At 39.8% G+C, this 15434-nt stretch overlaps 1 protein-coding gene across 1 annotated transcript in view; it reads left to right on the top strand.

Moving 5' to 3' along the window:
* The window catches only part of TTC39C (tetratricopeptide repeat domain 39C), a 104987-nt gene that overhangs the window by 42848 nt on the left and 46705 nt on the right, over positions 1 to 15434 (top strand). Inside the window, exons 2-4 of the mRNA XM_007448598.1 lie at positions 6094 to 6142; positions 7649 to 7777; positions 10032 to 10146. Of these exons, the coding sequence (XP_007448660.1) occupies positions 6094 to 6142; positions 7649 to 7777; positions 10032 to 10146 (293 nt within the window). The remainder of the gene's footprint in view (positions 1 to 6093; positions 6143 to 7648; positions 7778 to 10031; positions 10147 to 15434) is intronic.

Genomic DNA, 15434 nt, shown 5'->3' with positions numbered 1-15434 from the left:
CCCGTATCCCCTGCATCGGCAGGCGGACTCTCAACCACTGCGCCACCAGGGAAGCCCCCCTCTGGTCACTTTTAATTCTCCTATCTCAAATTATTTTTGAAACAAATCTCAGTCATCATTTTATCTGTAAATGCTATCATATACACCTCTAAAAAAATTAGTCCTTAAAATGTAGTATAATACCACTTCTATACCTAAAAAATTAATATTAATTCACTAATATAATCAAATACCCATCAGTGATCATTTATCTGATTTAATTTTTCTTTTTAATTTTTTCTTTTTCATAAGGAAAAACTTTCCATATAAGAATGTATACATATGTAAATATCACAGTGTAACTGCTTACATCCAGATAAAGGATATTTCCAACATTCCAGCATCCTTCCTTGGGCTCCCAGTATCCCCACAATGGTACCAGTGTTCTGAACTCTGTCATCATTAGTCGTCAGAATAGTGGTTTTGAGCTTCATATAAATGGAATCATTCAGTACAACTCTTTTGTGTCTGGCTTCCTTCACTCAACGTTACGTCTATGAGATTAATTCATGTTTTTGCATTTAGCAGTAGTTCTTTTTCATAGCTATGAACTGTTCCACTGAGTGAATATGCTGCAATTATTTGATCTGTTCTACTGTTGATGGACATTGGAATTGTTTCCAGTTTGAGGCTACTAAGGATAAGACTATTAAAAACCATGCATGTCTTTTAGGGGCATAATAATTCAATTCTGTTGTATGTATGTACTTAGGAGTGAAGTTACTAAATCGTCGATAGGCACGTGCTCAGTAGATCGGGCACGTGGATGAGTTTTAGTAGAGCAGGTGCACAGCTTTAGTAGATTCTGCTAAGCAGTGTTTGAGACTCCAGTTACTCCACAGCCTCGTTACCACTTGGTATTATCAATCCTTGTAACTGTGGCCAGACTGATAAGCATATAGTGGTGTCTCATTTTGGTTTTAGTTTGTATTTCCCTGATAATGAGTGCTTTTCAGCACTTCTTAATATGCTTATTAACTTTTGGTTGTCCTCTCTTGTGAAGTGCCTATTAAGACTTTTGCCCTTTTTTTTTTTTTTTTTTTAACTGGGTTGCCAGTCATTTTGTAGCGATTCATGGGTGTTCTTTATGTATTCTCAAGATGAGCTCTTTGTTTGATATGGGTATTTGCCTTTTTCAGTCTCTTATGAGTGACCAGGAATGCTTAGTTTTAATTAAGTTTTGATATTGGGTAATGTAGGGCTCCAGCTTTGTTGGTCTTCTTTAAATTTGATTTGGCCTTTCTGAGTATTTTGCTTTTCCATGTAGATTTTAGAATCAACCTTTCGAAACACACACACACACACACACACACACACCAGGATTTTGCTTGAGATTGCATGGGAGCTACAGTTAAGTATAAGAGAAGATAATATCTCAGCAGTAATGAGTCTTCCAATACATAAGAACATAAGAATTGTATATCTCGTTATTTAGGTTACTGGTTCACAACCAGGGTTGATTTTGCCCCAGTAGGACATTTGGCAGTGTCTAGAGACATTTTGGTTGTCACACCTTGCGGTGGGGTGGGGTGGGCGGAGGCAGTGGCTTGTGCTCCTGTCATCATGCAGGTAGAGGACGGAGATGCTACTCAACATCCTACAGTGCACAGTGCAGCCCGCCCCCGCACCCAACAAAATTATCTGGCCCCAAATGTTAAGAATGCCACTGTTGCAAAATGCTGATTTAGAGTTTTCATTTTCCTTAGTAATGTCCTGAGTTTTCAGTGAAGGAGCGTTGCACATTTTTGTTAGTTATCCTTCGCTATTAATATTTTCATGCTATTGTGAATGATAATTTTTAAAGTTTCACTTTCTAATTGTTGCTAGTGTATGTGTATATATGTGTTTATGTATATGTGTGTGGTTACATGCAGGATATTTGTTGTTTTGTGTCTCTTATGCCCCAGTTGTTTTATATATATTTTACAAGCTCCCTTTCAGTCTCTTTTCACCCTTACATTTTTTTAATTGTTGTTGAAGAAACTAGCATCTTTGTCCTGTAGAATTTCCCACAGCTTGGATTTTGCTTGATGGTGTCAGTTTAATATTGTCCCCTGTCTTTATGATCACTGTCCGTATCCATTAATTGATTAGGAGCAGCTATAAAACAAGATACTGTGATTCTGTCATTTGCTTTTCATTTATTAGCCCAGGACATTTTTGTAAAGAGACCCACCCCACATCTGATTGGTTACTCTGAGTTTATAGAGAAAAGGTGTGGTAAATGCTATTCTTTCCCCTTTTTTAACAGTTTTCAAAATAATGAATTGGTTCTCTAGGATCCTCTATAGGCAACCAGTGAGTTGTTTTTTAACTAAAAAGTATCATTATGAATTTACAGTTTTAAATTATTTGATATTTCAATCCATTGCTGTTTTTACCTCATTGGTGATCAAATTGTTACATCTTTGGCTTGAACCTCTTCAAGAGCCTAATGTAGTTTTAAACTTCCTTGCTTTCTGTTATAACACAATATTCAAGGCTGTTGAACATTTCTTGCCCCTGAGCTTGAATTAGCCATCTCTTTGTGGATCTTTTACTTAATGTATTTAGAGAGGGTGCCAGACCATGCTGAATACTACTGGGTGGTCATTGTTTCTAGGCTTTGAATTAACTTTATCCTTTTTCCTGTGCACAAAATACTTGGTTTCAAAAAACACCAACGTGGGCTTCCCTGGTGGCGCAGTGGTTGAGAGTCCGCCTGCCGATGCAGTGGACACGGGTTCGTGCCCCGGTCCGGGAAGATCCCACATGCCGCGGAGCGGCTGGGCCCGTGAGCCATGGCCGCTGAGCCTGCGCTCCGCGACGGGAGGGGCCCCAGCGGTGGGAGGCCCGCGTACCGCAAAAAAACAAAACCCCACCAACGTAATTAGGCATTGTTTTATCACAAACTACATACCCAACAGCTGTAGAATAATGGTGCCAACTTGACTGGTAAAAATATGATTACTGAAAACAAAAATGTTTTTTGCAATCTTTTGGGGTCTTTTTAAGGGTATTTCATAATAGGGATGTGCTGTCAGATTGCTGTATTTTAAAGTCGTTTGGAATACTTCTACTCTGTGTGGTTATTTTACCAATTGGGTTTGCATTTAGGTACATGTAATTCACTTTACATTTGAATGTTTAGGGATCGCATGATTAAAATTTGATATGGCATACAATATTTACATGGTTCCAAAGTCAAATCTACAAAACAAGAGGTATATACAAAGAAGGTTCATTTCTATGCTAAAAAACATGTTTATGGGTTAACTTACCATTATTTTTTTTTCTATATTGCATGTATGTATATGGATTTAGATCCTCCCTTCTTTTAAATAAGTGAGGTTTTCACGATGTGGTCTATTTCACTTGCCCCCCACCTCCTTTATGTAACTTCTGGTATTTAGAAAGATTTGTCTTTTGGTTACCTTTATACTCAAACTTTACCTGGTACCTCGCTCCCCGCCTCCACCCTTGTGCTGGTCATTGGTTCCCAGTGTGAGCCTCTTCCTTTTCTGCCCCCTGCATCGGTGTTGAAGTAATGATCCTTGTACTCTTTGGAAACATTCCCAAATCTCCAAATTGAATACGTTTTATGTGGAAACACATGTGTGGGCTGCAGTTGATTTAGAGGAGGTGAGTTAATGTGGGATCACCTGGGCCATGTTGAGTTAAAAAATAAAATCAGGTGAAGGAAACAAATGAACCTTGTTAGATGAAGCTCTTACAGCACCAGGTAACATGCAGCACGAGGATTCCTGCTTCCCCGTCAGTTCATTATCGAGTGGCTAATGCACCCCAGTGCCCTGGGGCTTATGGAGACAGTACCTCAAGGAGGGAAAAATGTTTCTCTTGGGCTGACTTGTCACTTAAATGAGGAGATAGTATGTGAAGTACTAAGGGCTAGGCGAGGGCACCATGAATCATTAATAGCCTGGGCTCTCAGAAACCTAATTTTAGTCCAGAACAACAAGCAAATGTGGCAACACTAGGCCCTGGATTCAGCATCTTTTCATTTCTCAAATGGCTAATGGCCAACGTGTAAGCGCGGAGCGGGCAAAGACGGGGGAGCTGGGCTGATCAGCTCTTGATTGAAACGTTCCTGAAAGGCAGAGCTCTTTCATTCCTTCACTGATTCATGTTTGTTGGATGCCTGCTGTGTGTAAGGCATAAGGGTGAGGGAGAAGAGGCAGAAAAGAGCATTCTAGAGGGGACCCTCATACACAGCCCAGGTTATAATGTAGCGGGTAGAAGCCTGTAATGGCACGTCCGGGGAGAGCCCTGGAGTGGAGAACTGACGTCTGATCAGGTGCAGAGTTGGGAGGATGGAGCCTGGGCTGCGTGCTTTGCGGAGGTGCTGTTGGAGCTGGTTCATAGGTGTGAGTGCTGGTGCGGGATTCTTCACCCGTCATGACACCTTCCTAACTCTTGGAGGTTTAGTATGCAGTGGGGGGTAAACAAGCTCTTCACTGTAGAATCTGAGTAGGTCCCAAGCAGATGGAAAAAAATTGTAGCAGAGGGTTAACGTTCCAAATCATTTGAGTTCCTGATCCCCGCCCCTGCCCCCAACATAACCCCCACCATCCAAGAGGAAAACCGATGTGCATCCCACTGGACCCTGCAGTGCTACCTCTAGCAGTTTATCCCCAAAATACATTTGGACTCCCTGCAGATTACATGTACAGAGATGTTCATCTGAGCGTGCGGTATATGTGTGTATGTACGTATGCATATATCCATCTAAATGTGCACTCTCTTCTTCCCATACACACCTCCACCAAATACACACATGGTCACCTTGGGCTTAAACTAAATTTCCAGTAGGGGATTGACTAAATACATTGTTCTTGGCTTTTCTTTTTTTTTTTTTTAAATAATGACCATATATTATTTACATAATAACAAAAGCAGTACAATTATTTTTAAGAAGGCAGTTACAACTTGCTTTCCCTTTTAGTGCCATGTACAGAGACTTGGATTTTTGTACTGGTTGTGAATTTGAAGCAGAATGTTTATATTTTTATATTCTTTGAATTAGTATTACTTTGACTTGGCTTCATATTTTTGGTTTACATATAAAATTGGATAATGATTGTGTATTACAGCAGGGTGATGACTGACTCCAGGGAGGTATTCTTAAAGTTCTTTGGATGGGATAAGTGAGTTTGCCAGGTCTGGCTTAGTGGTAAAACCCTTTGATCTGCTCTGAAAATAATACTTAATTTATGTGTGGAAAGTTTTAAGCATGTTTTGCATTTAAAAAATGAATATTAATATCATGATGTCACTTGTATGTGGAATCTAAAAAACGATAGAAATGAACTTACTTGCAAAAGAGAAATAGACTCACAGACATAGAAAACAAATTTATGGCTACCAAATGGGGAAGGGGGGAGGGGTAAATCAGGAACTTGGGATTAACAGATACATACTACTACATATAAAATAGATAACAAGGACTTGTATAGCACAGGGAACTATATTCAATACCTTGTAATAACCTATACTGGAAAACAATCTGAACAAGAATATACATAGAAGTGAATCACTTTGCTGTACACCTGAAACATTGTAAATCAACTATACTTCAATTTTTTTAATTTATAAAAATTAAACAAAAAATGAATATTGGACTTCCCTGGCGGTCCAGTGGTTAAGACTCTGCGCTTCCACTGCCCGGGCTGTGGGTTCAATCCCTGGTCGGGGAACTAAGATCCCACATGTGGCGTGCACAAAAAAAAAATAAATAAAAAATTTAAAAAAAGAATGTTAATCATCTTCCTTTAGCCACGTGTTTTCAGATGTTGGATTGGTTTACTAAAGCAATGTCAATTATAATGTGACTTTCTTGTTCTCCTTGCTTTGAAGAATCAGGTGCGGGGGGAGATTCTATCCTGGTGGACAGACCTGTGAACTTCTTGCCTCTTTTACTTTTTTCTTAGGGTAATTTAATTGGCTTGAAGACCTTAACAACTTCTGTCCAATTATTGGGACTATATAGTGATCCTGATATGTCAAATGCTTTTAAAATAAAATTTCACAATAAAAATTATTTTGTTTTCTTAACAGAAATCGTAGCCCATTAATGAGTTTTGGAGCCAGCTTTGTCAGTTTTTTGGTAAGTTGATGTGGGAAGAGGTTTTGGTGGGAGGGAAACAAGTACATAATGTGTGTCTTTTAGTGGTTATACCTGCTGTAGAGATACACTATTGTAGAAGATATTTTACAGTTTAAAACTGGAATAAAATTTTTGCCTATTAACCAACACTTATGAGATACCCTTCCCTAGTTTTAAAGATTAAATGCTTATATCTTCTAGAGCATTATATTTTTTCCAACCAAAATCCTTTTTAAAATAAAAATATAATTGAAAGACCTTTCCAAAAATTAAAACTGCATTAGAGTTGAAAAGAAAAAAAAAGTCAGACTTTGGATAATAAAGGTTTGCTTTAAAATTATTGAATAAATGTGGATCAGAAGACAGGTTAAATCAGCAGATTTAAAGTTTATCGGTTACTTTTGCATTTTTGAATATTAATATTTAGGAATTGAGAGAATAGGTTGCAGTTAGGTTTTAAAATAAATTGGGCAATGTAGAAAATTGGATGCCTTTAATTAGTTCCTTCCAAGAACCTGGTGTCCTGTCTCTGCCCTTGTAGCCTGTTCATCTCAGAAACCTCAGTTCTTCTGGGAGAAAGTAGCAGGTTTTCAGCAGAGAAGGGATGATTTTTTTTTTTAACATCTTTATTGGAGTATAATTGCTTTATAATGGTGTGTTAGTTTCTGCTGTATAACGAAGTGAATCAGCTATACGTATACATATATCCCTATATCCCCTCCCTCTTGTGCCACCCTCCCTATCCCACCCCTCTTGGTGGTCACAAAGCAAGGGATCATTTCTACCAGTCAAATGTGACCTGAAAAAATCTACCAGGATCAGGTGCTTGGAAACAAGCTGTCAGTGGAATTTTTCACTGGGGACAATAAAAAATGAGTTCCTTAAAAGTGAGCCCATTGGAATTGCTGTCTCTGAAAAGATTGATAATTGATAATTTTCAAAATAGTACCTACTAGCTGATGTTTCATTAGCGTTTTGTGCTGTCCTTGATGAACCCAGGGATCCATGTGTGGGTAGAAAGTGCTTTCAGTGAGGCTCTGTTCTAAAAACTGAATTAAGTGGACCAGTCAGAAATTGTATAATTTTTTTTGTTACTGTGTTTAATAACAAAAAAAATGTAGAACAGTAATTGCAAGGACATTTGTTACCATACATTTTTTCATGCTGGTGTAATAGAGGTATGTTCTTATTTCATATTGAGATTATAGTTTTTTTTTTTTTTTAATGAATAGGGTATGCTGTAACATTCTGATTCTTTTACTGTCAATAAATCATTTAGATGGTTTTCTTTCATGCTGGTGTAATAGAGGTATGTTCTTATTTCATATTGAGATTATAGTTTTTTTTTTTTTTAATGAATAGGGTATGCTGTAACATTCTGATTCTTTTACTGTCAATAAATCATTTAGATGGTTTTTCCCCCTAGTTTGGAGTTGTGTTGTAATAAATTGGCCTAAATTTTCAGACACTTACTGATTCATTCTTTCCTTATTTCTTTCTTGGAAGAATGCCATGATGACATTTGAGGAAGAAAAAATGCAGTTGGCATGTGATGACTTAAAAACCACAGAAAAGCTGTGTGAAAGTGAAGAGGTTGGAGTAATTGAAACAATCAAGAATAAAATTAAGAAGAATGTAAGTACTATGTCTTTAAGTTATGAACTATGTGCTGCTTACTTAGAACATTGTTTATTTACTTGGTTTTTGGTGTTTAGAACATGGCTAAAGCCCTAAATGTTTCTTACAGCTTTTGAGTATGTAAAGCGTGTTTCTTAAAGCAATAGGACCCCCTTTAATCTTTAGAGCTTTTCAGTGCTTATTCTTTTGGTATCTTAAAATTATCTTCTTCCACAGTGGACCATGCTGCAAGGGCTTTTGTAGGTTTTCATATATGTATTTCAGATATGTTGCATTGGCATAATTCAGGAATTTAGCTGTTACCTCCTTTTAAAGCCCAGGGCTCCCCAGCCTTTGGTTATAAATAAAGTCACAATGATACCATAATCCACTTTTCCTGATTTTTCTTTCACCTTTCAGTGCAAAAGTTCTAGGCTTTGAGAGGCATCCTCCTATCTCTGATGTTTCTGGAGCACCCAGGGGAGTCGCATGTGTCACTTGTTTAGTTGACAAACCAGTCTGTTGGTTACAGTCAGGAAAAGCCACCTGTCATTTCTGCTCCTTTATGTCACTCCAGGTGGCTTCACCTCTGCTCTTGCTTATGGTGTCAGCCATGAGGAAGCCACTGATGGGCCCAGAGTACTGTCTCCTGACACTCCAGAAGAGCCACAGTTCTCCTTGATTTCTCGTTTCTCCAAACTGTACATCAGTCAGTGACCAAGTCCCGTTGACTCTTGGTCAAATACGTCCTGAATTCATCTACTTTCCCTGCCAGTGCCCTGGGCCAGCCACTATCTCCACTTGCCTAAGACAAACCCTCACTGGCGTTTCTGCCTCCAGTCTCACTGTTCTGTAATTCTTCTCCAAAACACAGTCACTAAGATGCAAATTATACATCGCTGATTTCATTTTCAGTGTCCCCGCCCCCTACCACTGCCATTGCACTAAAATCCAAACTCCTTAGTGTAGCTGACTTGTCATTGACTTCTCCTCTGCCTGGAACATTCGTCTGCCTCATTCTTTAGTTCTTCCTAGATGTCATTTTCTCCAGAGACTCTTGTCTGAGCCCCCAAGCCTATTAGTGTGTCTCCTACAGGTTCCCATAGTTCCTTGTACTTCATCCCTCAGAGCATTTACTGCATTCCATGGATGTCAGCGTTCCCTCATTAGACTGTAAGCTAATTTACATGTCTGTGCTCAGTATCTAGTACCAGGCCCAGCACATACGTTAATAATCAACATTGGTAATGGGTCTTTGCAATTGAGAAAGCATTTTCACATACAGTATCTCCTTAGCCCTTCCAACAGCCTTGCAGAGTAGATGTTATTACAAGCAGAGAAAACAGAAGCATCAATAGATTGACATTTGCTTAAGCAAACAGGGTAATGGGTGCTGGAACTAGATCAGGAACAACAGTGACCATGGCGAATTCTGCTAATCTAGAAAAAAGAGAAGCCAGCCATTTTGTCATGTATACTATGTATACTTTTGTCATATTTGGAAAAATCCTGTCATTTCTTATATCACTGTGAAAGCATATGAAAACTAACCTATTTTGTTCAAGTTTAAGAATGCAATGTTATATTTCAGAGCAAATTTTCTTCGTTTAGCATTCTTTACGATGAAAACCAAAATCTTATTAAAAAGTAGGGTTTTTTGGTTTTACTTCTTCATATTTTATAGAGGTAGTCACCTTTAGAGATTATGACTTAAATTTCAAGTTCAATTTGTGACTCATTCAAAGATAATTTTTAATTCCAGGGTGTTTTCTCCTTAACTAACATGTAATCAGTTTCCAACCCTCACATCTCGGTTGTGTGCACCAAAGGAATGAACCCTAATACTATCGGTCCTTCCTGAAGGAGATGGCTGCAAAGTGGCTTTTCGGGTTGTTTACCTGGGGCAGCGTTTTGTACCTTCAGTGATTTTTTATTTTGGATAAGTAAGAACTTATGTTGTTTTCAAAAACGTAGAACTCCGAAGTTGTGTGTGGGCTTTCATGTTTCCCATGAACCCAGTGTCTGTAATTTAGAGTATTTGCCTTTGAGTTACAAGCCTCTTCATCAGTGTATTGTTAACAAAATAAAGCTGGACTTAATGGGGGAGGATAGAACTGCCAGGCTCAGAGTGTAAATTTGGTCTTGGATTTCAGCAACTGCTGTTTCACACTCCCTGCGTGAAATTATTTTGCACAATAAAGTAATAGTTGTTTGGAAGGAATATTGTTCTTGGGTGTGATTTATTGGTGTGTACTTTCTTCCCACCAAACAGGTTGATGTCCGAAAATCCACCCCCTCTATGGTTGATCGGCTTCAGAGGCAGATAATCATAGCTGACTGTCAAGTTTACTTGGCTGTGCTCTCGTTTGTAAAGCAAGAATTGTCAGGTATGCTGAAGCATTGTTTTTAATGGCTTTTGCTATTCAGTGGACACAATTGGTAATACGTTTTATTAATTAATTAATTTATTTATTAGGAACAGCTCGTATTTCAGTCTTTGAAAACATGTGGCGTCTCTTTGGGGGCGTGATCCTGATTTATTACTTGAGAAATTGAAACCACAAGTGCTTAATGTGTGTTTAGTAGAGAAGTTTTAGCTCCAAAATCTGTTTCGTCCTCTTGTATCCAGACAGTCTGTCATACTTAGAGATATTACCAGTACCTTAGATTGATAGATTGATGGGTTTTTTTTTTTCTTTGTGGGAATCAAGTTGTGATAATAACCCTTTAAAGTGAAATATAACCAGTTTAAGTTACTCAGAAAATTGTTATTGAAGGCCTGAGTGCGTACTAAAGACTTCCTAACATACTTGAATGACCTACATTTGAACAACCCTTAATGAGGAATATAAACTGATTTCTTACTTAGTTTGCCCAAGACAGATGTTTCCCAGGATTTCGTAGCTTTAATATCTTGAGTGGCATAGACTGGAATTGAGGCTCTCAGAGCTCGCTGTAAGATTCGCTTTGACACTAATTCTTCCTTTTATGTGGTTTTATGTCTCTGATGCTGATGGCGGAAACCTGCCTCTTTGGTAGATAGGATTTACTTGAAAGAGTGAAAATTCAAAAAGGAAACTGACTAAAATTCACACTGAGAAAAGCATTTTCTTCCAAACCTGAGATGAAAAAGGGTATGTTGCTGCTAAGTCATAACATACACTTTTCTTTCTGGATTACCGGCAGCCAATTTTCCTGTCCCTTTTTTTTCTTTCTTGTCTCACTCTGTCTCCATCTCATACTTGAGGTTTCTCTGTTTCTTCTCTTTGGCTCAAGTCAGAAGTAGAATTAACTTTTATTGTGACCTCCAAAATGTGGGCTTCCTAGTAATTATCTTCTTTTAAAATGTGTTTTATGGTTGTACTATGGCCTTTTCCTTTTGATCCAATTTTTTTTTCTCTTTAAGTCTCATCTCAGGACTCTCCCAGTAACTGTCTTAACTTATATGGTTGAGGGCTCAAAGCTCATGTGAATTTTCTATAACACAGTGATGTAAAATCCCCCATTTGGAGTGCCACACTCACGTATATGTAAAAGAGTAGCGGGAAGAGCTAGACTTCTTTGGTCAAGACAGGAGCTCTGGTGTTTTCTGTGATCTTGGACTACTTTTTCCTGAGGCTCAAGGACTTTTCTAAGGACCTAATTTTAGCCATTAAGAAAATATCTGTGGAGAGAAGAGGATAAATCAAATGTAGTAAAATGTTTGGGGAATCAGGGTAAAGGATATCAGAGAAACTTTATATTAATCTGCCCTTCACATGTTCACTCATGGGTCCATTCAATAAATAACGATAGAGCACATACAATGCTAAGCACTGTGTTCCATGTGCAAATCCAGGCCATGGTCCCTGCCCTCGTGAAATTCAGAATCATCAGTTAGTACTATTTATTTTTAAAATTACTCTGATTGTAAAATTACTAAAAATTGCTTTAGAAAATTTGGAAAATATAAAATAGTGAAAAAGCAAGTCATTTCTAATCTCACTACTTGGAGAAAATCACTCTTTATTGCCAATGTTCTGTTTTTATCTTTCTCTTTCTTTAAAAAATTGAATCTGTGGTGTTTTTTATCCTACTTTTCCCTTTTAGGTTATAAGTCACATATTTTTTCCTATAGCTCAGAGTTTCAAAATATAATTTTAAAAGCATTAATTTATCATGTGAATGTGACATAATTTATTTAACCAATTTCTCTTGGACATTCCCATGTTCTTTGCTTTGCTTTTTGTTGTTGTTTTAGTGAAGCTGAACTTAATTTTATATTTTACCCATAAACTGTATTTCCTTCACAAATTACCTTCGTGACCTTTTCCTGTTCTCCTAAAAAGTTGATATTAATCAGCTATTTAATCCTGTTTATCATAGATTTTTTTGTGTTTTGTTTAGTAATTTTTATTGGAGTATAGTTGCTTTACATATCATAGATTTTTGATAGCACTCTTGGTTCTTCCTGATGCCATATAATTTATTGAATGTAATATTGATAGTGAAAGGAAATTGACAGACATGAAAACCTCAGGTTCTAATAAACACATGTAGTGGTCATTTGCTTTATGAATAGCTCAGTATTTGTCTCAAACAAACAGACATAACTAAAAATGTGCTTCATTTGCCTTTCAGAAACCCTCTAGGTTATAAAACTATGAAAAAGTTACTCTTTGTTGGGATCCGTTTCTTAAACTTTGTTGATGGATAATTGTTTTGGAACAACCCCTTCTTGGAGATGTTTGTTGTAGGTGGTCCTCCCCAACCCCTTGATCAGGTGGCCCAGAAGTGGGTGTGGGTACACACTCACCTGAGCTCCAGGTAAGAGTGAGTCTGTGTGAATTTGTTAGTGCTTCCGACTTTTGAAAGAGCCCTGTATTTTGTCTCATTTGAATTTCTTTATAGTGAATTACCCCATCCTCTCTCTCTATTTTCCTATACTATTTTTTTTAAAGATTTATTTATTACTTATTTATTTTATTTATTTTTGGCTGCGTTGGGTCTTAGTTGCGGCACATGGGATCTTTTTGGTTGAGGCATGCGGGATCTTTCACTGTGACGCTTGGGCTCTTCGTTGTGATGCGTGGGCTTCTCTCTAGTTGTGGCGTGTGGGTTTTTTGTTCCTCTTCTCTTCTCTAGTTGTGGTGTGCAGGCTCCAGGGTGGGTGGGCTCAGTAGTTGTGGCGCAAGGGCTCTTGTTGAGGTGCGCGAGCTCAGTAGTTGGGGCATGAGGTCTTAGTTGCCCCGTGACATGTGGGATCTTAGTTCCCGGACCAGGGATCGAACCCATGTCCCCTGCATTGGAAGGCAGGTACTTTACCACTGGACCACCAGGGAAGTCCCTCCTATACTACTTTTTAATTTACTCTATTATCCAAAGGGCTTTGTTGTTGTTTTTTGCAGTGAGCACACGTGAATTACTTTCGTAACAAAAAGTATTTTTAAACCGACTTGATGGCTTTTGGCACCTTGTTTGTGTTTCCTGTATTTCCTTTGGGCTTGAAGATCGGCCCCATGTCTTACTATTCTTGGCAATAACATACGCTCAGTAAATTTTCCTCAAATGAGATTGTTTTCCTTGTTTCACAGGTGAGGCCGTTGAGGCTGGATGATTTGTTTGAGGTTGAACAGGTTTACACAGTGATGACAGAACCAGGACCTGAGCTGTGGGCTTCTTATTTCATATCTGAATTCCTAGCACTCACAGTTTTCCCTTCACCTTCGTTTGGTCACATGAACCACCAGCCTCCCAATGGCCCAGAAACCCGAGGCTCTCGGGGCCTTGTCCCTCAGCCCCCCGTGCGCACGTGCGCCTTCCGTCCTATGGAATGAGCCCCCCAGGAGAGTAGAACAGCCTCCTGTTGGCCTGGATGCTTCTCCAGGCCCGGATGCTTTTCCAGGCCACATTCTCTACGATGCCCCTGGAGCGCTCTTTCTAAACCTTGTTACACCTGTGCTTCAGACACTTAGCTGTTACTGCAACATCGCCTACAAGGAATAGTGCAGATTCCTCCCTCGGGTGGCATGGAAGAACCTGCCCCCTACCTGGCCTCCACCGCCTCTAGCTCGGCAGGGCTGATTGCAGGTCTCTGAGGCCCTGCCGCCTCGGGCCTTGGTGTGCGCTGCCCTCTCAGTTTGGAACCCCTTTTGTCTTTCTCTTGTGCCTCCCCAGGTGCAGCCTGGGTCTGCTCCCTTCATGTTCTCCTTCCTCACTGACTTCATCATACGGCCTCTGTTACTCTGCTTGGACCCTGTCCATAGCCAGTTAGAGCAGTCATCACGCAACTGTACACATCTGTGTTTACATGTCTGCCCACAGTAACAGACGGGAAACTTCTTGAGGGCAGGGACTGTGTCTACCTGCTATCTTTTGTTTTTCTCCACATTTATTGAGCACTTACTGTGTGTCAGATTCTGGAAGGTGATAGATGCTAATGGTCTAGAGATGAATGAGATGTAGCTCTTGCCCTGAGGCTACTGAGAGTTTAGTGGGGGAGAAAGAGGACTAAATAAATTCTCATTCAGAGTGTGATACTTTCACCACTAGACATTAGACCTGTAAGTTAGTCGGAGAGGTTGCACAAGGAATGAGCAATTCCTAAACTCTGTTGGGTAGGTCAAGGATCCCTAATCCTGAACCTGAGCAGGGTTATAGAGAATGGAAGTCTGTTGTCTTCTCTGTGTCCCTGGCACCTGATATGCTGTCTTTGCCTAACACATGGTGGGTATATAAATGTGAATTAAAGAGAGGGATGGAGGAAGGGTGATGTCGTTCAGGAATGAGATGCATCATACTGAGCCCTAGGAAGCCCCAAGAATAGTTGGGATTGGAGAAGTGAGTCGTTCAGAAGTCTGTTGACTGGGGGTAAAAGTAATAATGAGGAGGTGCGCTGACTAGTGAAAACTAAATCATCTTTTTTTTTCCTTCCGAAGTCTGTTATGTGGGTCACAAGGAAGCCAAGGCTGAACTTCCCTTGCATTATAGGACTAACCAGCCTCATCCAGGACAAGCAGACAGACAGAATGCTATGGTAGGGCCTCTCACCAGACACAATCCCTGCTAAAAAAAAAAAAAAAAAAAAAAAAAAAATTTACAAAATTTATTCCAGGATCCATTTAGTGTAACTTGGTATTTTCATTTTCCAGACGACTCTTGCCCTTTCTAGGGGAGGACTCCCACCCCTGTTATGGGGACAGGGTTTCCCATCTCTCCTGCATCTCTGGCTGGTTGAGGCTGCCCCTGACAGGGGAGGGCGGATGGTCTGTGGTTTTCTGCTCTCTGTGCAGTCCTCCAGGGACGCAGTCACGGTGGTTGAATGTTTTATGTCTGACGTTTCAGAGGAGCCTATGAAAGCCTGTGCAGATTGAGGGGCCCTGTGTTCAACTGTTTTCTCTGCTTGTTGGGCAGAGGCTGCTCCTGGCCGCGTTGCTGGGCATCAGCTGACTAAGCGTCCCTCCCGCTGGGGCCGCGGTGCTGTGGGCCCGGAGCACAGCTTCTCCACCTGGTCCTCACGCAGCCTCTGCTCCTCCCGTCGGAGTCTGGCTGAGCTCAGATGTTTCGGTCACTGCATTTGGGACATGGAGCAGGGCGAGTCCTGGGACCTGTTTCAGTGCAGAGTTGAACTTAAAAAGTGGTAAAAACAAAATCTGTTTCTCTCTAGGTCCTAACTTTGTACACATCTCAGTTTCTA

Source organism: Lipotes vexillifer, unplaced genomic scaffold, assembly GCF_000442215.2.
Source record: "Lipotes vexillifer unplaced genomic scaffold, Lipotes_vexillifer_v1.1 scaffold168, whole genome shotgun sequence".
Classification (NCBI taxonomy): Eukaryota; Metazoa; Chordata; class Mammalia; order Artiodactyla; family Lipotidae; genus Lipotes; species Lipotes vexillifer.
This window is presented reverse-complemented; position numbering and strand designations above follow the sequence as displayed.